Genomic DNA, 27,243 nt, shown 5'->3' with positions numbered 1-27,243 from the left:
TTTACAGAATTTCAATGTCAGTCATATCACCGTCTGAGCTTGGTTTCTATCGTGGGTATTCTCTGCAACTCTTCAGTGACCTCTTAGATGCAGCCCCTGCTCCCAGGGTTTTGTCTACTTTTTTTCTCAGCTATCTCTGCTGCTGTATCTGCAATAAGATCAGTACAGGAGTAGGAAGGACTGTTAATACCCATGGCTCCAATGCTAAAGGAGAATATATAGGAGAAATGACTTTAACAGATTGAAAGACAGCTTGTTTATATAGCTAGAAGGGGGGTATTGTACCCTTGTAGTATACTAATCACAGTCCTGTGTGTGCCTAGCTTCTGCTTCCACCAATTACAGCCCTTTCACATGCACCAATCATGCCTCTATTACAACCAATCACAGCTTTGTCCAGAGGCACTGGGGAGGGCTCCCTCTCCTGTCTCTGTGAAAATAACTACAGGACGAATATGGTCTCCAGTTGACAAAAGCCTGGCATGGGATGTTGTAAAGCTGATACAAGTTGCCTATAGATGTGGTTGATTCAGAGTGAGGCCTCAGTAGGCAAGGGCTGAAGGTTGGACAGCAGCTGCAGTTACAGTGATCTATGCAGCCGGGGTGGTATTTTCTCTGAGTGCTCACAGGAGTTACTAGAGCAGAAGCTGTGGGTCTGAAAGCTCTGAACTCAAGACTACAGGACATAAGGTGGAGTCTGTCAACTGTCAGTCAAAATGCTGACTGGCCCTACCAGCTCCTAATATCTCAAAAATGGAAAAGATACTAAATGATGCTTACAGGAAATACTAATAGTAGGATGATGATCTTCAACAGCACTTACCAGGTTTAACCTGTAACCAAACATCCTTAAGAATGGCTTTGGACAGAGTATTTCATCCTAAAGATATGTTGTGAATAGTGACCCACCTATCATTAATCACATAAAAGGCAAAACTTGGCAATTTATGATGTTTAGTAAGGAAAATATGTCTCAAGTGGTCTGTTAGAATAAGCAGCAGCATGTTTAGTGTGGTTTGGTCTTCATCTGTTAGGGCTGTTATCATTAAATCTGTCTGAAATTATATGCTCGAATACATCAAGGAAGAGTGTGTATGCAGAACAAGGCTTGATGCCTAGTGTTGGTCATCCCAGCAGTCAGCAAGCTGATGACCTATAGAATTCCAGCTTGCCAGAGCAACAGGTAACTGCATAACACGTGTTCAGAAAGTAACGTATATTCAATCAACTTTCAGATACAAGGCACAGAAAAGTTCACAAAAGTAATGATTATTCAAACTTCAGTTGCTGTAAGAAAATTCAGATGGAATGTAAAAAAGTATATACCACCTCGGAGAATTTCATTGAAACCAGATTTTAAAGGTGATGTCTTGGGCACAATTATAAGAACTGACTTACTTTTCATAAAATAGTGATGCCTGTGTTTGGGAACAGGTGTATGCATTCTACCTAGAGTGTTGAGAGCTTCTTTTATCTGCCATATTTGATATGTTAAATCTTCCATCACTATGGTGAAAACCTGAAACTTCGTTTCAGCTCATGGTCTCAGAGGCTTCTCTGATGCCACAGGTTTGTATTGGGCTGGGGAGAAGGGTGAGAGCCTATAACATCATGGATCCAAGAGCCTGAGGGAAAATAGACATTTCTTTTACTTTATGGCAGCTAGGAAGCAAAGAGAAACCCAAAACTTCCAGGACAATATATTCCACACACCAAGAGCCATGGTACCCCACACACCCAGGCAGTGGTCAGTATCCTCAAGTACCTGCAACTTCACATCTCTCCTGAAACCCCCTTTTCTCCTCCCTCCATATTTCAACTTCTTTGCTCTCCTTGCCCAGTAATTTAAAGCACCCAATCAAAATGTAAGTTACCATATGTGTGAGAATCCAAAATTGTGTAAAAAGCTCTGCTTTGTTATATTCTGACCTTGGACTCTGACACAACGCTCAAAGAAGCCCATAGCTGCTCCAACCAACTACTCCTGGTGAAAGTAGCCTATTTCTTGGATTTGAAAGCCTGTACCCCTACAGACGTAATAATCACTGGAAATGTTTTCCATAGACACACCAAGAGTGTGTGCTTTATTAACCGTCCCCCAGGTGTTCTCTATCCAGTCAAGTCACCTTTTGGTGGAAATCAAAAGCAACCATCCTAACATCAGAGTTATACTTAGAAATATTTGTGCTTTATCTATAAATTTAATCCTGAATAATTATAAAAATAATATGAAGAAATGATTGACAGAATGGTTAGCCCTTCCCCCAAAGGAAAATGCTAGGTATATTGATTAGAGGAAAAATATGATTTACATTCTCAATAGCAGATACATGAATGGTGTTGGTAGAAAGTCTATTCTTTCTTTCTTTTTTTTTTCTTTTGGTTTTTCGAGACAGGGTTTCTCTGTATTGTTTTGGAGGCTGTCCTGGAACTCGCTCTGTAGACCAGGCTGGCCTTGAACTCCCAGAGATCCTCTGCCTCCCCAAGTGCTGGGATTAAAGGCGTGTGCCACCAACGCCCAGCTGAAAGTCTATTCTTTAAACAGATTTCACTGATAAAAATTATACCGTAGCGAATAGCATTGTTGAGGAGCTCCAATTCTCATCAATTGAATGAGGTAGGACATTTACAGGTCATATGAGCTATGGAGCAAAGGTATTTAGCTACAAGAAACGCCACTAATAATTCATTGACAAGAATTTCCATATTTGTTTAGGATAGATTTAAATAAATTAATAACTACATGAATACATCATCTAACTAAAGGATAAACTTTGCACTAAATTCAGAAACATAGGAAGCAATTGTAGAATTCTGACAGTTGGCAACAATATTATCAATCAAAATTTATGATAATGGAATAAAGAATACATGAACCAGGAAAAACTGTCGAAGGACAAGTCACAGAAGAAATATGCATTGAGAATGAAATATTAAGCAGGCGTGGTGACACGTGGCTGTAATCTCAGGGGTGGGGGTGTGAGACAGAAAATGAGAGTCACCTTTTAGAAGGAGAAGAAAAAGGAAGAAAACATAATAATGTTCAGTATTGCTAATATTTAAAGGAAATAAACATTAGGTCCACTTCATTAGTGAGTGTTTTCATTATTTTTCTCATTGTTGTGACTAAATATTTAACAATAAGTAACTTAGAGGAAAAGAGTTTGTTGGCTCACAGTTTGGGTACAGTTTCATCATGGCAGGGGGGCAGCATGAGTGAGGTATCTGGCCATGGTGGTGCATTCATAGTTAGGAAGCTGAGAGAGATGAATGAATGCAGTGTCCAGCTTGATGTCTGCCTGTTTCCCTTTTTATTCAGCCTGGGAGCCCAGTCCAGGGGATGTGGCTATCATACTCAGGGCTGTTCCCCCTCAGTTAAACCTCTCAAGAACTCCTTTAAATACACACTCAGTAGTGTCTCTTAAGTGATTCTACATCGAGTCCATTGACAGTGAATATTAGCCACCATTGTGAGATTTTTAACATGTATGACTTTACCAAAAAACAAAAACTGTTCTTTCTGTCTGGGGCCCTCAAACCTACCCAACATCTCTCCATTTGTGGGCTTACTACACCTTACCTTTTCAACTTCTCTGTCTCTTGCTCACTCACTATCTCTCTGTCTCTCTGTCTCTGTCTCTCTCTCTCTTTCTCTCTCTCTCTCTCTCTCTCTCTCTCTCTCTCTCTCTCTCTCTCTCTCTCTCTCACACACACACACACACACACAAAGACACACAAATCCAAATCCAGCAAACCCTGTGCTCCGGAGACTAGTATATGGTGTTCTATTTTTTACCAGTGTCCTTGTTTCTGCTTTCATGTTTGTTTGGTTGCACTGCTAACTAAGAACTCAGAAAGTATGGCTGAGTTTTGCTCTCATGTGGGTCCTTGTTGCTTACATGGGCACTCCCAGTACATATTACTACAGATGTTTTATTAAATAATAATATATAGCATAGAGGGGATATTAAAATAATCTATTTTTATCCCAGCTTTTCAATTGTCCAGTGCATTTGTTACATATCTTTAGAATTAAAGCCTGTTAGACATGCCTTTTAAAAGTGACCTCTCATCCTACTGGTGTGTCAGATCACAGATACCAGGTGTCTTTAATTTAAATGTGGCCTAGTTTGATAGTTGTGCTCCTTAGAAGTGTGACTAGCTCCAGTGATGAAGTAACTCTGTCTTCCTTCATAGAAGAATCACTTGAAACACTAGAAGAAAGCTCTGAAGATGAGAAGAGCATTAAGGAAAAGGTAAACTAAGAGCTGTTTTTCATGTTTTATTAAGACAAAAAGAGAGTCTGCCATTTATGCAAACTACCAATGCATTTCTCTTATCTTGGAGGACTTCACCTGTTAGTCATTTTATAGATTTGGATATGAAAAGTTTCTCTTTGCCTAGCATATAATAGGCATTGTTAACATACTTTCACATAAATATTACACAAATGGGTAACAAATTCAAGAGATGGCAGAAGGCTTGTCTTGAATCATATTAGCATGCAAACATCAGCAAGGATGGCCTTGACTACAGGCTGGCTTTGTTTGGTGCCTACTTCCTTGTTCCACCACTAGCATTCCCAGAATATGGTTTTCCTTGACAAGCTGCAATGAACGCTCAAAGCTGTGTCACAACATCGAAATACCCCTGGTCTGGTCCTATAAGATGGAGCATGCAGTGACCATTGCAAGAGTCCCAGTCCTGTCTCCTCTACAACAGATCTCACACCAACCCTCCTATATCCAGCAAACCCTTGTGCTCTAGTTTTCTTTATTTTTTGTGATAGATTACCCTGCCAAAAAGCAACTTGGTGAAGAAAGGGGCTTATTTCATTTTATACTTGTATATTATAATCCAACTTTGAGGGAAAGTGAAGGCAGGAACTTCACATCATACCCACACTTCAGAGCAGGAAGAAATAAATGCATTTGCACTCACTTGCCAGGGCTCAGTTCTATTTCTCCACTCCTGAATAGCTTAGGACCCTCTGCCAAAGGAATGGAACCAGCCAGACTGTGCTGAGGCCTTCTTACCAAGTCACGTAATTGAGGCAGTGCCCCATAGACATGCCCAACAGACACCCCATGTAGACAAACCCACGTTGAGACTCTTCTCAGATTATTCTAGGTTGTGTCAAGTTGACACAACTAACAATTATACCTTATTAAATTATTTTAAATTTGACTTCTGTTCCCATATCAATTTTTAGACCGACGAAAATGATGAATCCTCGAAGACAGTATTAACATCCCAGAAACAACCGGTAAAGAAGGGTCAGCAAACTGCCTAAGCTTCTCAACATGACCATGAAAACCTGTATTTCCACAGATAGAGACAAGCCAAAGTTCATGTGCCCTCTGTGTGATGGTGTGAATTAAAGAACCACCCACTAGCCAACCAATTCCAAATGCTGGTGTTTCTCAATTCAGACTAGGGTGTAAGGTGGATAACTTTAAAATAAGACTCCAAAACTGTCTAACTTCCTGGTTTCCTCTCTCTATTTGATCACTTACCATCAAAATGCCACTTCACCGACTCCCAGTTTATCACTGTACTTTTCATGCAGGTGGTCACAGGACATCCACAGCAAAGATCAGAGAGGGAGGCCACTCATCCTTGTTTGTTACTTCATGCTCAACTAGCTTTGTTCACTCTTAGTTGAGGGTCCATCCCATGAAATGGGGCCATACAGATTCAGGCCAGAACTTTCCAACTCAATTATCAACCAAGAGTGTCCCTAACAGATATGTTCACCACCCGGTTCCATCTAGGCAGCCCCTCCGTGGAGATCCTTTTATCAGGTGATTCTAGATTTTGTCAGAGGGACATTTAAAACTATGGTTGTGTAGCTTGGTGTTCTTGTAGATCTCCTAACAGTGGGAACAGGGACTGTCTCTGACTCTTTTGCCTGCTTTTGTGGACTTTTTCCCTCCTACTGGGTTGCCTTGCCCAGCCTTATATGAGAGTCTGTGGCTAGTTTTATCGTAACGTGTTATGCCACGTTTGGTTGACATTCCTGGAAGGCCTGCTCTCTTCTGAAGGGAAACGGGGAAGAAGTGAATCTGGAAGAGGAAAAGGTTGGGAAGGGGAACTGGGAAGAGAGGAGGGTGGGGAAATCCCGTCAGGATGAGAGAAGAATGAATTTAAAAAAACAATTTGGGTGTATGATATGTTTCACCATATCAGTCAGGAACTTCATCATTATAATATCCATATAAGGTAGTTGTATTTATTCACCATTTATGAGAGACCAAAGTAAAACAGCACTTTTGAGTAATTTGCAGAAAAACATCACAGTTTCTAGGAGACAGAATGGAAACTTAAAAATAAGCTGTTAGCCTATGCATTCCACTAGTATTGACAACCCTAAATGAATACCTGAAGAATTAATAAAGACTTAAATGCCAGTCTTCAGGATCATGTGTTGGGAATTCTGAATGTCATGCCAACAACTCACAATGGGGACAGAGGATGTCCCTGTCACAGACTGTCTCTGGGCACAAGAAATGGAGTCTGATCCTCTTAGGAACTCCAGCCAGCCTTTTTCCAGTGCTGGTGACTAAGCAGCTGCTGCAGTATTGTTTCAGAGGCCCTGTTAGAGTGGCCTGCCCCTGCTTCCTTAGCTGAGAAGAGAGTAAAAGAGCTAAGCTAGAGAGTAAAACACATATTTGCATGCATATACAGCACACACAGAGATATGCAAACACACACACACACACACTCATACACATGTGGTAGAATATTATTTTCAGGTGTGTGACTTCTGTTTATGCTGCTTTTGTTTAACTCTGTGAAGCTGTGTTAGTGTGCATATCTAAAACACTGGAGGTCCTAATGAAGAACTCAATGGTCAACAGTGAGGCAGGAGCAGACACAGAGTATAAATAGAAGGAGAACTCAGGAGCAAGGAGATCAAGAAAACAAGGAGAGGAAGGATCAGCCACCAGCCATCCAGTTACGTGGTAATCTGCAGTGTAAGAGTAAGATTTACAGAAGTAAAAAAGAAAAAGCCCAGAGGGAAAAGGTAGATGGAATAATTAAAGGTTAAAAAAAAAGCTGGCTAGCAACAAACCAAGCTAAGGCCAGGCATTCATAACTAAAATAAGCCTCTGCCTGTGATTACTTGGGAGCTGGGTGGTGTCCCCCTCACTCCCGCCAAAAACAGACAAAAGATCAAAAACATAACACAAGATACACACTCACCATTATTACTGATGGAACTGACAAGAGAATGTGGTTGCCTTCTTTTTGATAGACCCGGAAATGGACCATAAGAGGCATTTGGCATTTAGCTTGGTGCATGGCTGGGAATAGAGGAGAGCATACAGGATTACTATTAATCCATGCCTAAAATGTATGGGGAGAACTACCCAAGCTCTGCTTCCAACCTCGTCAACTAGATAGGCAGCCTCAGTAGAATGGAGGACGAGGAGGCATTTGGAGTGCCAAGACAAGGAAGGGAGAGTTCCCCCTCAATCTGAGACGATCGTCAGAAAGGCAGAGAAGTGCTCTCATGAGGATAGCGTGTGTGTCTTAGAAGGGGGGTTAGCCTCATTTTACAGAGGAAATAATGGAACTTGGAGAACTGAGATAAATTACTGTTTCACAGCTTCATTGTGTAATGTACCATACGGCTGTGAACTCCTTTAATCCCACGTCATTTGCTGTGTTGCTTGGATTGTCTGGGTTCTGTTCAGAAATCTAGGCTACTGAAGAGAAGTAGACAGCCACAGTTTCAGTGACTGTCAGTGTCAGGCTGGGAGCGTGGAGTGGACTGCAAAGACCCCACGCACACACACACACACACACACACACACACACACACACAAGACGTTGATGTAAGAAATGATCCTGTCACCAGAGTCTAGATCTCTGTCACACCCAGAGCTCTACGACAACTTGGAAAGGATGTGTGGGGGCACAAGGTGCTCTTTCATCTCTCCTCACCTACAAAATGAAGGAAATGGTAAGATAACCACAGAATTCTCACATGAAAAACTGCCAGTTTGTGACTCTCAGAAAGCCGATAACCAGTGATTATTCAGATCTTGTTACCTTATAACATAAAGGTATAGTGAAATAGTATTGAAATTGGTTGTTAGCTCACACCCTCACAACAGCATACAATAAGTAGCTAAGTGCAGAGATATCATCTCCTAAATCTTCTAATTTCACCCTCACTTCTGTATAAATATCCAGGTTTTTGTTTACAGTTCAGTGCACACAATTCCTCAGAGGTCTTTAAGTACTGACGTAAATGTTAATGAGGATGAGGAAAGAATGACTCCGAGATTTCATTTTGGAATTGCAATACCTTCTTCTTCTTCAAAGCGGGAGCAGTTTATTTAGCACTAACCAGTGTACATAGTAAATGCCCCGCCCCACCTCTTGCAAAATCAACATTTTCTTGCTCAGTTTCCTACACTTGCACAGCTCGATGTCTCCATCTAGTGGCCAAAGTAAAACTGACGCTTGAAAACTGGAACTCCCAAAACTGATTTGCAATTCCTGTCTCTAGTTCATGCAACTCCAGCCATAAACAACAAATGTCAACATTTGGGAAGGATTAGGGCTTGTGGCCTTGTTGGAGTAAGTGTGGCCTTCTTGCTGGTGAGTCGGGGTCAGGGGGTGAGCTTTCAAAATCCCATGAGAGGCAAAGTCCTTGTTCTCTCTATCTGCTGCCTACAGATCAGGATGTAAAATTCTTAGCTACTGTTCAGGCACCTTTGCTTCCCAGCATGGTGAATCCTCTGAAAGTGTAAGCAAGCCCACAATTAAATGCTTTCTTCTGTAAAGTTGCTTAATAGCCAGAACTTGGAAACAACCTAGATGCCCCTCAACCAAAGAATGGGTAAAGAAAATGTGGTACATCTACACAGTGGTGTATCACTCAGCTGTAAAAAAAAAAAATGGCATCATGAAATTTGCAGGCAAATGGATGGAACTAGAAAAAACTCATCCTGAGTGAGGTACCCCAGACTCAGAAAGACAAACATGGTATGCACTCACTCATAAGTGGATGTTAGATGTAAAGCCAGGGATAACCAGACTACAATCCACAGCTCCAGAGAAGCTAGGGAGCAGGGAGAGGGATGCATGGGTCACCCTGGGAATTAGATGAGATCCTTTGGGTAAACTGGGGAGGAAAGGGGGCAGTGAAGGGGAGAACATGAGGGAAGGGGATGGTCTAGTAGGGGAAGGCACAGAGAGGGAGAGCAATGAAAGACATATCTTGAGAGAGACACTACGGGGTCATGGAGAAACCTAGTGCCAGGGAAATTTCCAGGAATATACAAGGATGAGCCATCTAAGACTCCTAGCAATAGTGGAGAGGATGCCTGTCATCATAGAGCCTTCATCCAGTAGTCAATGGAACCAGATATAGGGATCCACACCCAAGCACCAGGCCAGGCTCCAGGAATCCAGTCAAAGAGAGGGAGGGGGGGATACATGAGCAACGGAGGTCAAGATCATGAAGGGGAAATCTACAGAGACAGCTGAACCAAGCTTGTGGGATCTTATGAACTCCAGACTGACAGCAGTGGAGCTTCCAGGGGACCAAACTAGGCCCTCAGTGTGTGGGAGACAGTTGTGAAGCTTGGACTATCTGAGGCGTCGCTGTCAGTGGAACCAGGATCTATTTATTCCTGATTCATGGGCTAGCTTGTCGGAGCCCATTCGATAAGGTGGGATGCCTTGCTCAGCATTAATGCAGGAGGGAGGGGCTAGGTCCTGACCCAACTTAATGTGCCAGGCTTTGTTGACTCCCCTGGGACCTCTTACCCTTTGGGAAGAGTGGATGGGGGGGGGGGAGAGGAGGGTGGGAGGAGGAGCAGGAGGGAGAACTTTGGTTGGAATGTGAAATAAAATTAAAAAAATAAATTTTTAAAAAGTTGCTTTGTTCATGGTGTGAACAGTGACTAAGACAGTCCCCATCCTGCAGTTTGTCTTAGATATGACCTTCATGTTACTCAAGGCCAAACAAAGAAGCATTTTTCCCTCTGCTTTGCTCACTGTTGAGCCCAAAGTGCTGAGCACAAAGTCGGTTTTCAACATATGCTTGCTAAAGGGATGAATGAATGAATAACTAAACAAAATAGGCATCATACACAAGATTAATGAAAATAAAACAAAGGGGAAAATATGGCTGCAGCCCCAGAATTCATTATAATTCTCTATTGCAATATATTTCTTTTTTTTAGATTATAAACAATCTTGTTTCACATGGCAATCCTAGCTCCCCCCCTCCCCACCAGGTCCCCCAGTCCCCCACCCAATCTCCAGTCTGATCCCCAAGGAGGGTGGGGCACTCCATGGTGGATCTCCAGTAACTGTCATTTCATCCAGGGCAGGGCCTAGGCCCTCCCCCAAGAGTCCCAGCTGAGAGAGCCTCCATATTATGGCATGAGCACTCAAAGTCTATTTGTACGCCAGGGATAAATACTACCCAAGGCCCCATAGATTACCTAGGCCTCCTCACTGACACCCACATTCAGGGGTCTGGGTCAGTCCCAATTGCAATATATTTCTATACAGTTAATCCGCCCTTAGTACCATTCTGTAAATAGTGAGGAAGGCATAGCCACACAACCACTACCGTCAAGATAAAGAGCAAAATCCCCTCCTAACATGATTAAGTGCCACCCATATGTACACTGGAGTGGGGTGCTCCTGGTAAGCACCTCTGATTTCGGCTCCTACTGTCTTGCCTTGTCCTGAAAGTCACAAATCCATTGCAGGTCTGGTTTCTTTCAGTGGGGTAATGTGCTTGGAATTATCCTAATTGTTATATACTTCAGGATCCCATTCTTATCATTGACAGGCAATATTCCACTGTGTGGGCATAACATTTTTCTGTTCACTGCCTTCGAAGGCTATATTTTATTTTTGATTTTTTGAGGTGTGGTGTGGGGATTAATATAAAATTTTATATTCAGAATCCAGGTTCTTGTAGGTTATAGTTTCAACCTGGAAAAAATGCTTAACCTTGGGCTTACTGATTTATTTGGGAAGCCTGTTTTATCTGCATACAAATATGCCTTATTGGTTTGCACAAGACTATTATTTTATACCACCTGTGAACCCTTCAGTTCTTCCACATCCATTGTCCGTAATTGGTATTATCAGCTTCTGTTTTTGTTTTCAATATTATGAACTCTAATAAGTGTGGAAAAGGTACTGTGCTGTGGTTTAGATTTCCATTTCCCGAATGGATAGCATGTTCCTAACCTTTTCAGACATTCGTTTGCATCCATATAGCATCTTAGGAAATGAATCTGTTCAAATATTTTGTTACTGGTGTGTGTGTGTGTGTGTGTGTGTGTGTAAATTTGTAAATACCTTTTGAGATTATAATATATTATTTCCTCCTTCCAACCTCCTGTATTCCCTTCCTTGCTCTCTTCCAAATTTATTGCCTCTTTTTTATTGTTTGTAACAACAATTATATGTATGTAATATATAAATACACATTCCAAAATGCACAAGTGCAACCTGCTCGGTCTGTATGTTACTGTATGTACTGTTTCAGGGCTGGCCATTTGGTATTGGATAAGAAATTGATGTGCTTTTCTCTGAGGAAGACTTTCTCCCACCCTCAGCATCCTTAGTTGTGTGTGGTTCTTTGTGTAGGGTTAAGACCTCCAAGAGCGTTCCCCTCTCCATGCAAGCATGTCTGTTGTTGTACTTGTTTGGTTCATGTTTAGACAGTCACGCTGGTGAGATGTTATGGGTGCAACTCCTGACAATCCCAAGAGACACAATCTCACAGCAGGCTCCCAGATCCTCCAGCTTTTGCAATCTGTCCATGTTGTTTTCAGCAATTATACCTGAGGGTATAAGGAAAATTATTTAGCATATAGCTAGAGATTTGCTCATTTAGTAAAGTAACAATTATAGGTTCTTTACAATATCCATGGCTTCACTAGCTCTGGGGAGTGGGCTAGGTTTCCAATACCAGGCATGGTTTCCCTCTTGTTGAGTGAATCTGAAGTCCAATTAGGGAGCTGTTGGTTACCACCAAGGTGTATGTGTCACTATTGCACTCTTTAAATTATTGTGCTATGCTGTTCATCATCATAATTCATGAGGATTACTATCTAGGTAGCACTGTTAGTTGTCTCCCTCCTTTGGGATCTTTCATGCTGCCTTCTGTACCATAAAAGTTAGTCCTCAGGAGGAGGCATTCAGGTTACAAATCACGGTTTTGTGGACCCTCCAAAGTGCCCGGTATTTTCAGCAACGAGGACTCACCTTCCGCCTTTAGGGGGCAACCAAGAGCAACAGCAGTAGGCTGTGTGTTTGGGGAATCTCTGTGACAGTCCTGACCAGCACTCATAGAGGGCTTCGCCAGTGTGGTGTTGCAGCTTTTGTTAGATGATCTTTGGCTCTTAGAATGAGCATTGTCAGTACAGATGGAAAAAAATTTAGATATATATACATATGTGTGTACATATATATATATGTATATGTATGTATATATACAGACTTGCATACATTATAGATATTTTTAAGTAGGGAGCTATGACTTTTTCAGACATCCTTAGTTTATTTTACCCTCCTCCTTCTTCTGGATTTACCACATACACACCACACACACACACACACACACACACACACACATCACATACACACAAACGAGTGCTCCCATTGTTCCCATTTCTCACATCAAATCTCTTGTATCCTACTATTCCCCTCTATTGCTCCCCCAGCCAGCAGTCTATATATGTCCAGCTAGACTGTGGCTTTATTCTGGATTTGTTGTTTTATAGGTTTTTGTTTTGGTTTGTTGTTTGTTTGTTTGTTTGCTTGCTTGTCTCTACACAAAGCTCCTGCCACATTTGTTTTTTCCTGAAACAGTGATTTAATAAATGTAAGTGTCTGCCATGAAAAATTCCCACAGCCCCTCTGCAACAACAAGCCTGGGGCTCCCTGGAAGCTAAATTCTTCCTGACCAGCAGTTTCTGCTTTGGTTAATAGCCTGGTGCCTGGGGTTTTGACCTTTCAGGATATTCTTTATGCATGCGCCTATCTCGCTCCCCTCCCCAGCCTTCTTCCTCCTCCAGCTGCACCTCCTCCTTTTGACTGGCTGGCCAGAGCTGCTCTGCCCCTACTGTGAGTTGGAAGCTGCCCCAAGAGAGTAAGGTACAAGCTGAGAAGGAAGTGAACACACCAAGGGAAGGTGCTGAGAAGCCTGATGGGGAACTGTCTGCAGAGAGAAATCGGGTGAGTTCGCCTTCTCAGGAGAGCCGGGACCTGGCCCAGTGGTGAAAGAGAAGAGGAGGGCTACCCTTAGGGTGAAGGGACCGGGCAGGAGTGTGTGACAAGAATTCAGTGCCTCCTGAGCCAGACACTGGGTGACATCCTTGCAGGTTTGCCTTCTGCCCTGAATCCCAGCAGGAAAGTAGCTCAAGTATGGAGAGAGTCCCCATTAAAGAAGGGATCTGCCAGGGTCCTGGGGCTGGGACAGGGAGGCTCTCCTAGGTTCCTGATCTTCTGAATATGTTCATGAGCATCCAGCCTTTCAGGGATTCTTCACAAATTTAAAATAGACATTTCCTGCCACCATGAGGCTTCAGTTGGTGTATTTGCAAGCAGGTTAAAGGGGGTCATGCTATTAGTTAGACGGCTTGCCTTCGTGTTCATGGACTTTGGACTCCTTATTTTATTTTGTTGTTAGTGGTGGGTTTGTTGTTGTTTGTTTTTGTTTGTTTGGGTTTATTTTTTAAGACTGTCCTGGAACTTGCTCTGTAGACCAAGCTGACCTCAAACTGCTGGGAATAAAGGCGTGCACTATCATGGCCCAGCTGGTCTCCTCATCTTAAATGGAAATAATAGAATAGTCCTATCCAGGAGTTCCTAGCGTGGATGGCAGCAACATAGTCCCTGACAGAGAAGGGTTCAGTGATCGAGGCTATTCTTGGTTTTCAGACCATCATTTCCATTCAGTTAAAGCAAACACATATTAAGAAAATCACCCAAAATAAAGGAATTTCTATGGTATGAAGTGAGAAGATCTATAGAGAGTAAGGTAGCAGAGACCTTCCAGGGTTGTGTTTGCTGCATTGGTCTCAGATAAAGGAGAACATTAAAAAAAAATGAGGTTCTGCAAAATGCCACTTACCCAAAGGAGATGGGTATATCCAGGTCCTTTCCTAAGTGCCAGCATTACCTGAGTGTTTGCCCTGGACTCTCTCAACCCCTCCTCCACCCGCCGTCTAACAGCCTTCTGTACTAACTGCCGTTCACTCTCTGTGAACACCCCTAAAGTAAGGATTGCTTCTTATTATCCGCTCTTTGCTTTGTGAAGTCCTGGTTCCTGTCTTTGTTTCTGGCACACGGCAGGTACTCAGAATGTGCTAGGTAGCTGACTGGAAGCATTCCTGAGGAGAGAAAAAACAAAATGCGGATGTAGTATAGATGAGGAAATAGTGATGGATGGCATACAACATGCACTTTCGTGTCTCAGAACTTTGCTGTGGGGTTAAGTGTAGCAGTGATGCATATTTATTACAAGAGAGATGAAAACAGAAAAACACGGGTAGAAGAAGAGATAGGCTGGAATCCACATCTACAGTTACAGCATTACATCTGTAGTCTTTGTTTTAATTCCGATATCCATCAGTCATTTGTGTTTCTTTACCTGTGAAGAGCCAGTAATGCCTTCCTTCAATTTTTGTTTGGGGTTTACTCTATTTTGTTTCTAAAGTGAAAAGCCATTGGTATTTTTAAATGGGCTTTTCTCATAAATATGCAAAAATAATAATTTTCTAGCCGGTGGCTAGATGTTTATGATTCTGTGCTCATTACATTTTCAAGATGGTTGAATTCACTCTGAAAATCATTTACATGTCTTTCACTGTGTTCAGACTTAGCAGTCTTTCCTTACCAACTCACAGTCTCATTTTTCATGCGTTTTTAATGAATTTACATAAATTCCTATACATTCAATCCATGGTTCAGTTATTATTGTATCCCAAAATAATTGCCCAGTGTCCTCATTCCTGTGTTAATTTAAGTTGTTGTCTTATATCTGCTGTCATCTCTTGTCCATCTGTCCTCAGTTACCCTTATGGGCATACTCCTTACTATGTCTCTGCAGACCATAGGATGGAAAACCACCTTTCCCCCTCAAGAAGAACCCAAGGTCTTAGGGGAAAGCATTTTCCAAAAGAAAACCCAGGTTTTCCCCCTTCCTGATTGTGGATCCTCAAACAAGTTGCCTGAATTTTATCCCCAGTTCCCTTGGTAACAAATAACAGAACAATAACATCAACCGATGGACTTGTCTGAAACTGAATGAAATACAACATATAAAAATACTGGTATAACTAAGAAGTACTTCAATTTTATATCTTCATACTCTAAACTTCCAGAAAATGAAAAAAGAATGATTAAATAGAAATGTAATCCAAACAGTGAATGGACTTAATTCTTATTTAATTTTTCCTCCCCTTCTATCTACCCCTTGTTCTTGGGGTTTCTATAGAAGATGGTGTCTTGCAGATCCCTATTGCTTGGGTGCAGCCCCTGGAACTGCAACAAATAGACAATGAACAGAGAGTCTCAGGCCTCTCCCTGGGCAGTGGCATTTTCATGCTTGGATGAGGATTTTTCAGGCGTTACTTTGGGATTGTGGGTGTGGACTGTTCCTCTAGTGATAAGAGGTGTCAGAGCTGAAGCAGGCTACGCCCTGTGCTTCAGGACAGAACATTAATAGATGACAGGGCAATGAGGGTGAAATGCTAGAATGGTTCCAGGACTGCCCATAAACAGAAGAAATGAAAAACTTGTAAAAAAAAAAACCATAAAACTATAGTGGGAATTATGGAAGGAAACACATGGTCCATTTCTGATATTTAAGTTTTAGGTGGCAGCTGAACACTCGGGAGACACATTGGAATCTGGGACTCCAAAATGTCAAGCAGAGGACACTCAGGTAAGAGTATAAGCTACCCTACTCCCCAGTCTGTCAGGGCTGGGGCTACACATTCCCCACAGCGGAAGCCCAGTACCAGCCATAATAGCAGTACATGTGAAAACAGCAGGAAAGAAAACAAGCCTTCCCTACATTGGACAGGAGGCATCCTGCTATTCTAAGAGCCTCCTGTATCCTTGGCAACAGGAAATCAGATGCTTAAATCCCTGGTACAGCTTGAAATAAAGATCTGAAATCCTGTTGTCTATTTTGTTTTCAGAATAGAGTACCTTTGTACTCAAATCTCTCCCTTGGCTTTGTCACATTAATCTTTGAGTTTCTGTTTCTGAGTGAACTACATTCTCCCATGTTAGGAGGTTGAAAGGCCTGTGAAGAGGTGCTTGTGTTTATGCTGGTGTCATGAATCTAATACAGCTTCATGCATCCTTCCTGGGTGGCCTTTTGAGAACCTAGTCTTAAGGAACTCCTAAGGAAGGAATCTTGCAATGTACAAGTACCTCAGTTCTAAGAATTCCAAATTATAACGAAGTCTGTTGTTCTATAACCCACAGTGTTAGCAGCCATTTTGAGTGTTCCAGGAAGCACTTTTGAGAGAGGACCTAAAAACTAACCACCAAGCCAAGACCATGTTCAGAGCAAAGACTCTAAGATCCTTCCTACCTTCAGGCTGCATGTCTTCAGTGCAAGTTGAGAATCATGTATCTCGAAGGATGTCTTGACCATCTATTAAAGCGCGTACATCACATGATGGAAAGGAAACAAAAGGATAGGGGAATGATGACAAAAGAGAGAGAAATTATAGGCTTGAGGACAGAGGCCTTGTGAAAAGACAGGCACCTGAGACCGCTGCATCCATATGATGTCATGGTCACAATACAGCTTTCCCTGTGCTACCTATTTCTGAGGGACCTCTAGGGATAGCTTGCTGGGAGGCACGTTTTTTAGATGTTATTTTCCTTACCTGAACTCACCTTAATCCAAAACACACATATTAAAATGCAAGAATGCATTGCAAGGAAGTGTGGGAAAGAGGGAACACTTACAATTCATGCTTGCCCGTCATCACCTTTGTCTGAGCCTTAGCAACTTCATGAAACAAGTACTACATCCATCCTCATTTTACAAACTAAATTGTGGCTCAAATATTTTAGAAATATGAGTATGGATCCAGTAACTCACAACCCTCCCATCCCCTTTCATCTCACTTCCATGTTCCTCTAGTGAGCCTGCCTTCTTAGCACTAGGCAGATTCATGAGTTTCCATATGATGCCTTTAACAGCAGAAGCAGAAGATGAAAGCAAATGGTTTACAGGGCACAAAGGACACTAAAGAGAGCTGTGGGCATGCCCCCAAAGTCTCTGATAACACATAGAACCTGGAAGCCATCAAGACGTTCACCCCAACTGGTAGTCACAGCCATAGCTGGGTTACAGCCAGGCTTTCCTGTTCTGCTCCTTCTGAGGGAATTACTCTGGAAGGTTCACTGGGGTACATTTTTTGTGGCATTTTCCAAATGTCTTTATATAGTGTGACTGGCACATGATGTACTTTAAAGGGGGGTCTCTTATGGTAAATCCTGTAGGGTGTTAGACTTCACCCTACATGCCTGACTTCAGAGTAAGCGCCCCACCTTCTGCCATAAAAAGCATACGCCTTTATACTTAGCTATCCCATCGGAATTTGGGTGATAGATCTGATGACCTCCTGTTTTGGTGCCTGTGCTCACAGCTACTCATTATAACTTCATCAAATATTTATGGAAAGCAAATTTGCTGAATATCAGGTAGGGTGGCATACACAGGTCTCATAAACCGTGACCGGCAGGATGAATATAGTTCCCAGCCTTGTGAAGTTCACATTCTAGGGAAGCAGATAGACGTGTGATTACTCTACTAGAGTGGAGTGTGTGTTAGAGGAGGAGTTAGAGAGTCAGAGCTCAGTGATATCCTGTGGAGATACCACTTGAGCCAAACAAAATGATTTCTCAAATGTCTGCGCACTCAAACCTTGATTTTCTGGAGATAACTCCATCACAAGGAGTCAAGTAAATCACTGAAATTGTGGGTTTCAAAACTTCTTGTTTCCCTTGATGAGAATCAGAAAGATTTTCCCCTGGTTAGAAACTGATGGTGCCATAGCCCTGTGTCCAGTTCACCTAAGAAATAAGGGCAGAAACAGCAAGGTGAAAGAAAGTCACCGTTAACAAAGTTGCAGAAACCAGATTCACTGACTTCCTGTCACCCCCTCAGCTATTTCAGGTGCTGGAGTGGTTGTCACATTGTTGAAGGGTGTACCTGCTTTCCTTGGTAAGTAAATTTTGCTCCAGGGAATCAATTCCCTAACTGTGTTTCCACTGTGGGACTCAGAAGGAGACTGTGAGCTCCTTCCTCTTCGTAGCTACGCCCAAGTCAGGTACCGAGCCCAGATGTGGTCACCGAAAAATCAGTCAAGGAAACAGCCCCCAGAGTGTGGTGAGAATAAAGAACAATTGTCTCATGGGTGGGAGCTTCTTCTCACGTGGGTAAGCCTCAGATGTAAGAATGAAACTGCCCATTAATACCTAGAGTCATCACATTCGTCTGCATGGAGAATATGGACTCCAGGTGATGATTTCTTGTCCAAACTGAGACACCCCAGAGAGTGAAAGGGTTGCAAAAATAGCTAACTAACCCCCACTAAGTGATTGATAGTGACATTGGCACACCAGAAGTGTGGCCATCCTTACAACAAATTGTGCCTTTGCCCACTAGATAACAGTGGGCTTCCATCGTATTTCCAGAGGTCATCTATGGAACGCATTTTAATGGGAAGTGTTTGGTTGATTTTGCTTGGGAGCTCACAGGTTAGGCTCAGGATTGAAAAATGCCCGTTCCTCCATTTGCATGATATAAAACAAAACGGAGGTTTGTGTCAGAAATATTCTCTGAAAATGTCACCTCTTAACACCACATATGCATGTATCAGATTGCCAAACACAGGCAGGAGACGAGATGAAGGGAGAAAATAATGCATTTCTACTTGACATCATCTTATATTTTCCCTCTTTCATATTCTTTCATTCCTATCTGCTGAAAAAAGCATTATAAAAAGAATAATAGCTAATAGTGATTGAAATTGAAGTTTCATAATATAAAGTTTAAGGCCTTCTGGATACTGAAACAACCTGTCTACATTTCTTTCTTACAGGAAAAACATTAGCACATTTAAAGCCAGACAAGAATCTCCAAAGCAAAGTAAGTCATCATTAGGTTTTGTTTTGTTTTGAAACAAGGTTTTTCTATGTAACAGCCCTGGGTGTTCTGGAACTCTCTCTGCCTCCCAAGTTCTGGGATCAAATTTGTATTACAGGAAGCAAAGTAAGTTATTATTTCTCCATCATTTTTACTCTTGATGGGCTTTCATTTAAAAAATATTCTTCCTCTATGCTTCCAAACCCATTTGGAATACCTCTGCTATAAACCTACATATATTGAAATCCCCCCCCTCTGTGTTTGTTTACTTGTTTTTCCAATTAGGCAGTGGGTTCAATGAAGGGAATGACTGATTGATCTCCATACTCCTCAATCAGTGCCTGATATGGAAAGTGAAAAACTAACTGGGAACAACAAATGGGCCAGCTAGGGCACAGAAGGACAGCTAAATACTTCAGTCCTCGCCTCAAGAGCAACGGGGAAGTATGGAGAAGTTTTCTGAAAGAGGAGGGATGATCAGATTTGCATTAAAGAGATTATCCAGCCCAGTGGGATGAGCACAGAGGAAACATATCAACTGTTGACAAGATCTGATGTCAGCAGACCTCTTATGAGGCTGTGGAGACAGATCAGTGTTGAAGTTAAAGAAACAAGACTTGGGACTGGAGAGATGGCTCAGTGTTTAAGAGCACTGGCTGCTTTCAGAGGACCCTGGTTCAAGCACCCACATGGCAGCTCACAACTGTCTGTATCTCTAGTCCCAGCAGATCTGACATCTTCATAAGCATGCAAAGCACCATTGCACATAAAACATGAATAAATAATTTTTAAAGAAAGAAAGAAACTTGAGTTGTTTGAGAATGACAGCACATACAAGACAAAGAATAAGAAAGTGTGGGTGTAAGGATGAACCCTAACATTTCTGTAGGGAAAAAATGGAGGAATTTTGTCTTTCCCTAGCTGGGTTTAAACAGGAGAGTAAAGGTCACCCATACACTGACTCTCAAAACTCAGTTCTATGGGTATATATAAAGCTTCCTCTAGCCCTCCCAACATGATCCATTTCACCCCAGGAACAATGGATCCCAACAAACTCCAATTTCTAATAGAATAAGACACAGCACAAATAATGCCACTGGTGCCAAAATGGAGAGCCCCTTCTTCTAATGAGACTCAGTGACGTCCCAGACAGCCATAAAAGCTTATGAGAATGTGAATATCAGGGGACATATAAACCCGTGAGCCACACAGTGCCCTCTGTAGACAGCTCTGCCTCCTGCATGGGTTTCCATGGAGGGCATCTTTTTTGTTATTCTGGCTGGATGCCAAGGCTAGAAAGTGTGCCTCTGCTCTGTGACTGAAGCCGGTCAGTTTGGAGGAAAACAGCTTTTGAAAACCTGTCTTGCTTCTGCAGAAACGTAAGTGTGCAGCATCTGAGCATCCTGAAAAACTTCCCTTGAGCACCAGTCCCCATGCTATCACCATCTTACATGACCTGTTAGAAAGGACACTCTCCTGTCTGTTCTGTGGGTCTCTCGTGCTGTCTTGTATGTCCCCTGCCTAGCCTGTGAGCCTTGAGAAGACAGGCTTGTTTCTGGTGTGTCTGCCTCCCTTTTTGCCTTTTACCAAGTAGGTACACAAATGGGTATTACATGTGGGAAGAAAGAAGAGAGGGGGTGTGATGGCTGCCCAACGATGCACTAAAAGCATCTTCCTTCACTGGCCCTGCAGCCTGAGCACGCTCTCCTGGGGCTTCTTTCAGGCTGTCCAGTGATGCTTAGGAATACATTGCAGACTTCTGTAGACTACTCTAACTGTCTGGCTGCAAACACTCCAGCCCCACCCCCTGGAGTCTCCTCCCATTCCAAAATTCATTGAGTGTATTTTCTTTCTGCAGATGAAGGGATGACTTCAGCTCCTATGCAGGTAATAAGACCCCTTCTGATCACAACATGGAGGAAACACTGTAGCTGCCAGGGCAGAAACCCACAGTTATTTGCAGCGCCTAGTGGCAAAAGCAGCAGCACTCCTGTTGTATAACTGGTTGGAGGGAGCTAACATTTGCTGAGCAATTTGTTGAAAGGCTGAGTGTTTGACAGGCATGTCATACAACCGTCACAACAACCCACATTACTGTATTACTGTGCCCCCTCACTTCGAGGATGCAAAACCTGAGAGATTACATTAGAGTCTCCAAATCCAGAACTCTGAAAGATGGCAGAGTCAGCACTCAATCCCCAGTCTCACTCTGACAGCCACAAGCTTTCAACTGCACATTGCGGCCTCTGATTTTTAGTTCCTGAGATTCCACCATTAGTGAGATTTTCCCTTGAATTATTAATACAATAATCTGCCTGTGGGTGCATTGCAATTTGTACAGAGTGTGTAGCTAGTATTCAGGAAGCCTGGGATTTGATCCCCAGCACAGCAAAAACCGGGATGTAGTGACACACACACTCCCATGGCACTCTTAAGATAAAAGGATGAGGAACAGAAGTTCAAGGTCATCCTCTGCTATATATTGACTGGGATACATGAGGCCCTGTTTCAAATAATGATAATAATAATCTCTTGGTGAGTAGTTAAGTATTATCCAAGCACATCTAGCGTTCTATGACCAGCGTTCTATGACCAGGGGAAGTATGCAAGGTGGTCAAAAGTCACTATGGAATGGGTCAGATATATGTTTTGGGTATCATGAACGCTCCATCTTCTAGTTTAGTGTTTGAAATGCCCCTGAAGCCATTTAGAAAAGTTGGCCAAGACATGGAGACAGAGTTTCCCTGGTCAGGCCTGTGCTGTCACTGGAGTACAGGATGGAAAGAGGCCGGATCTTTATGGCAGCTCTGCTTTGACCAGCAGGACAATGCTAACCAGATCTACACAGAAGAGTTATGCTACATCCTTGTTGATCACAAGGCCCCTGGAGGAAGGCCGTCAGGCAGCTCTGCGGAGGAGTTCTATGAGAACATCCCCAGCAAGACTGAGAGACACAGAGAGTCGTCAAGGGGGCCAGAGACTGAGTATTCAGTTCTCCGTTTCCCTTCCACTCCTCACACACCACCTTCCGCAGAAGATGAATATGAACTTCTTGTGCCTAGCAGACTCTCCTGCCATGCCCCTCAACAGCCACGGCCACTTAGAGCCCCTTTTGAGACTCACTTCTCTCACCTACAATGATGTGACTAAGAGTTTGCTCAGCACTGACAGATCAAAGTAGGTGTTGGGCACTCTGTCTGATGACAGATATGAGTAGGGGTTGGAGACAATAGTGGAAGCAGAGATCCTTAGTTTACTTCTTCTTCTGGAGGACCTGGGAAGGGCAGACTCTGCAAAGCTCAAATCCTTTCAGGGCCTGACAATAACCAACATTTAAAAATTAGTCAATTGTTTTCAACGTCACCTTTGCTTCTAAGTGGCGTTAAAAATATTCTGTGGTAGGAAGGGCTCCCCATATCTACACCTGGGTGTACCACAAAAAGCTCTGCTCTTCTCACTAAATTCTTATGAATTATTCCCACAAGCTTACTCATCATGTTACATGTCCCCGGAGGGAATTCCCTCATCACTGTGAAATTCCAGCTCAGCACCACTTGCTATGGCAACCTGCAATATTCCTTTTACTCCATGGGCCCAAGACATGTCCTTTACTTGGTGTCCTTTCCCTACTGATCCTAATGGCTTAGAATTTCCTGTACCATTGTTAATATAATTTTAAACTACATTTCAGACTTTGAATTGTCTTTCTCTTATGGTGCAGGAAAGCATCCCCAGAACCTCATTCATACTGGGAAAGTGATCTACCATGGAGAGACAGTTCAAACCCCTCCACATAAATCTCAGTAGAATTCAACCTGGTCTATAGAGTGAGTTCCAGGCCAGCCAGGGCTACACAGAGAAACCCTGTCTCACAAAACCAAACCAAAGCAAACAAAGACCTCAGTAGAATCACCACAGCATCAGAGAGTGATGGAACAGAAAGCCCACTGCAGAGACTTTAATGCCCAAAGGTACACTATTAGCATTAGTGGCCGAACTTTATTCTGGCTTCCAAATCCATGTTCCTGCTACATACTATATAGAGTAGAGTAAATTTCTCCATAATAATCCAGCATGTGTGAAATGTTCACATGGGAAAAATAGCATACACACCTTCTCTTTGAGTACCCTTCTACGCCTCAATTCTTTATTTTCCCTCATTTGATTCTTTAGAATTTCTGGAATTGTATCTATGCTATGTTAGCCAACTATGCACAGCCTGCTGACTGACCAAATCTGACCCACCACCTGTTTTTGTAGATAAAGGCTTATTGAAACACAGACACACTCATTTGTCTACACACTGTCTATAGTTGCTCAACCATGGTAGGCCTGATTTGTGACACAGACCAGGGATTTACAAAGCTAAAAATATCTTTAGTTTAACCCACTCTGGGTAGCAATGTTGCAGACTTTGCCCTAGCCAATCACAGTTTGAGATTTACTTAAGAGGACTATGTTTGGCTATTATTGAGGCAACTCATTAGGACTGGATAGCAATGAAATGGCAGGAAAACATTAAACCGCAAACAAGGTGAGCGAGACAAAAACAATTATTAGCAAATTAGATTATTTCTACATTCACACCTGCATCCTCAAGGTGTTATGGTATTTACCTCATTGCCACTGTCCTAATTTTAGGGATACTAAAATGATAAGATGTTCTTTTGAGACGACCTCGGGATGTACTATGCGCTTACTGCTTTGTTCTCAGAGCTGAATAACTTTCTACTTAAAATGTGACACGGCATTAGAGAGGTAGCTCAGTAGTGGGACCCTTGTCCAGCATGTACAAGGCACACCCACATGCACATGCACACGCACACTTGCACACACACACATGCAGATTTATGCACACACAAATAAATATAAAACAAAACAGGTGAAGTGCCCATTGAGAGTAAATGCAGTGGTTTAAGTTCCTCTCAGCAAGTTCACTGAGGCATGAGCCCATTGATTACCTGCAGCTGAAGAGCTGACCAGTACCATGGTCTCAGCTAACTCCCTTCTTCCAGTTAGCTTTTACCCAGAAACCTAACTTTAGACTTTGGCCAGAAGTCACTCGGGTTCAAAGGGCGTGTCCATGTTGATAGGAAATGCTGTACAAGATGTAACACATGGCTTACGGGAAGCAGTGTGGGCCAGAGAATGATTCAAATCTTTGTTTCTTTTCTGCCTCTGCCTCTGATCTACTTACTTGAGGCTCTGTCTATTGCTCCCGTACATTGGAGGCCTCCATCTGATATATGGTCGTTTATTCTAGTTTGCTTTCTATCCCTGTGATGAAACACTGATAAAAAGCCCACTAGGGAAGACAGGGTTTATATTCCATCATGACTGGAGCTTGAGGCAGGAGATAAGGCAGAGGTGTTGGAGGAATGGCATTTATTCTCCATAACTCTCTTAGTTTACTTTCCAATACAACCCAGGACCACCTGCTCAGGGCTGGCACTGCCACAATCATCTACCCCCCCCAAACACACACATCAATCATCAGTCCAGACCATGCAGCACAGACATGCCCACAAGCCAGTCTAATTGAGGTGATCCCTAAACTGAGGTTCCCTCTTCCCACGTGACTCTAGCTGTGCCAAGTTGATTTAAAAAAAAACAAAACAAAACAAAAAACTAACCGTCACGTCATCATAGACCCTGAGGAGAAGCGATACTAAAGAATAAAGCCTGGAGCCCCCAACTTCTCTCTGGCAAGGCAGACATTAAACAGACAGCTCTATGCTAGAGCTTGTCACATGGATACTCAACCTTTTTGGTAGACAGGTGGGGGAAACATTCTCAGTAAAATACAGTAAGTTGTATTTGTTTGCACCTCATCCACTGAAGCATTATCTGTCCTGCAAATATGTTTTATCAGGGTCTCAATAATTCTAAATGCATAGACAAAGAAGCATGGTTGTATGATAAAACTAGAGAGATTATACAACAGCCCTGCTTCTGGACAGAGGAGCTACTGGGGATTGTCGCGTGGGAATCGACATTCACTAGATGCTGTACAAATTAAATGAGGTTTATGTGGAGAGATTGCTCTTACACAAGAGGCTGCCACAGAATCCAGTTCCAAGGATCCTCCCAGGTTGTCTCCCATGACCCAGCCAGCAGCAGGAGAGCCTGAGTCTGTCCAACCCAGTCTAAATCCCCCAAGGCCACAGGTGCGTAGTTAGATCTCTCCCTACAGGGGTATTTCAAGAACATCTGCTATGAGCCTAATGTGATAGCTCAGTGAGTAAAAGTGCTTACTGGGCAAATGTAACAACGGGGGTTAGATCCTAGGACTCCACAGTGGAAGGAGAGAACTGATTTCTGGAAGTTGTCCTCTGACCTACACACACTCACACACAAAGAACTCACAAATAATAAATGGAATGTAATATTTAAATCTACTGTGGTGTGTACAATATTATTTATCAATCCAAAGATATGAATAAATTAAAAGAAACAAAACTGAGAAAATCTTCTATGAGAGGAATTTAGCAGAGTGTTGTAGTTTGAATGTGAACTATCGCCAAAGTCCCTATGCTTAACCACATGGTCCCCTGCTGGTTTAGGGAGGACACAGAACCTTTGGGACTATGACCTAGCTAACAAAAGTGGTTCTCTGAGGGGAACCTGGGAACTTGAAGGTGATAGATACCTGCCCTAGTTCTGGCTGCAACCCTGTGTCCTAATCTGCCAGGCTGAATGCCCATGCTACAAGCTCCACTACCATAGCAGATCGAGTTTCTCCAACCACCATGCTGCCCTGTAAGAATGGACTGTGTCTCCTGGAACTCTGGGTCAAAACAAGCCTTGCCTTACTTGTGGCTTCCACCAAGCATTTTGTGACAGTGGTGAGAAATATAACTAATATACTTGCATAAAATCTAAAACACCTCCAGTTTTAGAGCAAGTGATGTTTTGTGTCCAACCACTCTCACCATGCCCAAACTCGGTCCTCTGTCCTCTGGTACAGATGGGGTGAATGAGATTTGGCACCACACTTACTGAGGAGCTATTGCTCGTGGGTGGTTGCAGGACCTGGGGTCGGAGGGGCAGTGTCATTCTTATTGGAAGATGTGGTGTCTGTTAGGGTCCCCATGCTTCCATGGATGCGCCCTACAAACACACACACAAGGACAGTTCTAATCTATGCAACAAAAAACAAACATGAAGTGGGATGGGGGTATCTTGGGGAGATACGAAAAGAGTTGAAGGAAGAAAGGGGGTAGGGATTTTATCATATACATGTTTTAAATTCTCAAAAACAAAGAAAAAACATACTAAGGGCTACCACAGGCTGATACTGATACCCTTTTCCACACATTTCAAAATTTCTGATGAAATTATGTTGTCTTTCAGAAAAAAAGTACATCAATGCAGGTGTGTGTGTGTGTGTGTGTGTGTGTGTGTGTGTGTGTGTGTGTCTGAGCGTGCACTCCAAGTTCCAGGGGCTTAGTAATGCAGCCTCTCACTTAAGGAATTCCTGTTCTTGAGAAAGAAACCTACTGAGTTTCTAATTTACTCTTTCTGTCACAACTATAATGAGAAACGCCCCTCCCCTGCACAGAGCTTCAAACAGTGCACAGAAAATGGAGCAGTCCACGGGACAAGCCACGGCAGGCTTTGTGGTTTCCGCTCACATTCATATTAGCACCTATAAATAAACTCCTGTTCTGTGAATGAATTCTTATCTAAAACAGAAGAAAGAAATAGAAAGGGGGCCACAATAAGGCAGGAAAATTTACTGGTGACAAGTTCAAATGCTGACATATTAGGACAGCCTGAGGACAGGCTCTTAAGTGTCTCAGGATGGAGGGCATGAGGAGGGACAGGATGAAGGCATGGGGGGCAAGGATTGAAGTCATGTGGGAGGACAGGATGGAGGGCATGGGGGGGAATCAGGATGGAAGGCATGGGGGAATCAAGATGGAGGGCATGGGGGGGAATCAGGATGGAGGGCATGGGGGGGAATCAGGATGGAGGGCATGGGGGAATCAAGATGGAGGGCATGGGGGGGAATCAGGATGGAAGGCATGGGGGGGAATCAGGATGGAGGGCATGGGGGAACAGGATGGACA

At 42.9% G+C, this 27,243-nt stretch overlaps 2 protein-coding genes across 6 annotated transcripts in view; both read left to right on the top strand.

Annotated features, from left to right (window-relative positions):
- Positions 1 to 5,400, top strand: part of Slc9c1 (solute carrier family 9 member C1) — a 69,353-nt gene extending 63,953 nt beyond the window's left edge. For both annotated transcript variants that reach the window (XM_040750761.1, XM_005074808.4), the window contains exons 26-28: positions 1,236 to 1,362; positions 4,198 to 4,256; positions 5,213 to 5,400. In XM_040750761.1, the coding sequence (XP_040606695.1) occupies positions 1,236 to 1,362; positions 4,198 to 4,256; positions 5,213 to 5,293 (267 nt within the window). In that variant the 3' untranslated portion in view covers positions 5,294 to 5,400. The remainder of the gene's footprint in view (positions 1 to 1,235; positions 1,363 to 4,197; positions 4,257 to 5,212) is intronic.
- Positions 5,401 to 13,071: 7,671 nt separating this feature from the next.
- On the top strand, positions 13,072 to 25,569 carry Gcsam (germinal center associated signaling and motility). 4 transcript variants are annotated; one of them, XM_021229913.2, is made up of 6 exons: positions 13,072 to 13,227; positions 15,872 to 15,940; positions 18,191 to 18,247; positions 19,128 to 19,174; positions 21,030 to 21,058; positions 21,992 to 25,569. In XM_021229913.2, exons 1-6 carry the CDS (start codon positions 13,199 to 13,201, stop codon positions 22,310 to 22,312), a joined length of 552 nt encoding a protein of 183 aa, XP_021085572.1. In that variant the 5' UTR covers positions 13,072 to 13,198; the 3' UTR covers positions 22,313 to 25,569. The 4 variants fall into 4 exon arrangements, with proteins under 4 accessions (XP_021085572.1, XP_005074866.1, XP_021085570.1 ...); XM_005074809.3 differs by having other exon boundaries at positions 13,073 to 13,227; positions 21,995 to 25,569; XM_021229911.2 differs by having other exon boundaries at positions 13,081 to 13,227; positions 15,866 to 15,940.
- The last annotated feature ends 1,674 nt before the right edge of the window (positions 25,570 to 27,243 follow it).

This window comes from Mesocricetus auratus, unplaced genomic scaffold (genome assembly GCF_017639785.1).
Source record: "Mesocricetus auratus isolate SY011 unplaced genomic scaffold, BCM_Maur_2.0 Super-Scaffold_100008, whole genome shotgun sequence".
Lineage (NCBI taxonomy): Eukaryota > Metazoa > Chordata > Mammalia > Rodentia > Cricetidae > Mesocricetus > Mesocricetus auratus.
Note: the sequence above shows the minus strand (reverse complement) of the source record. Positions and strands in the feature narration are given on the sequence as shown.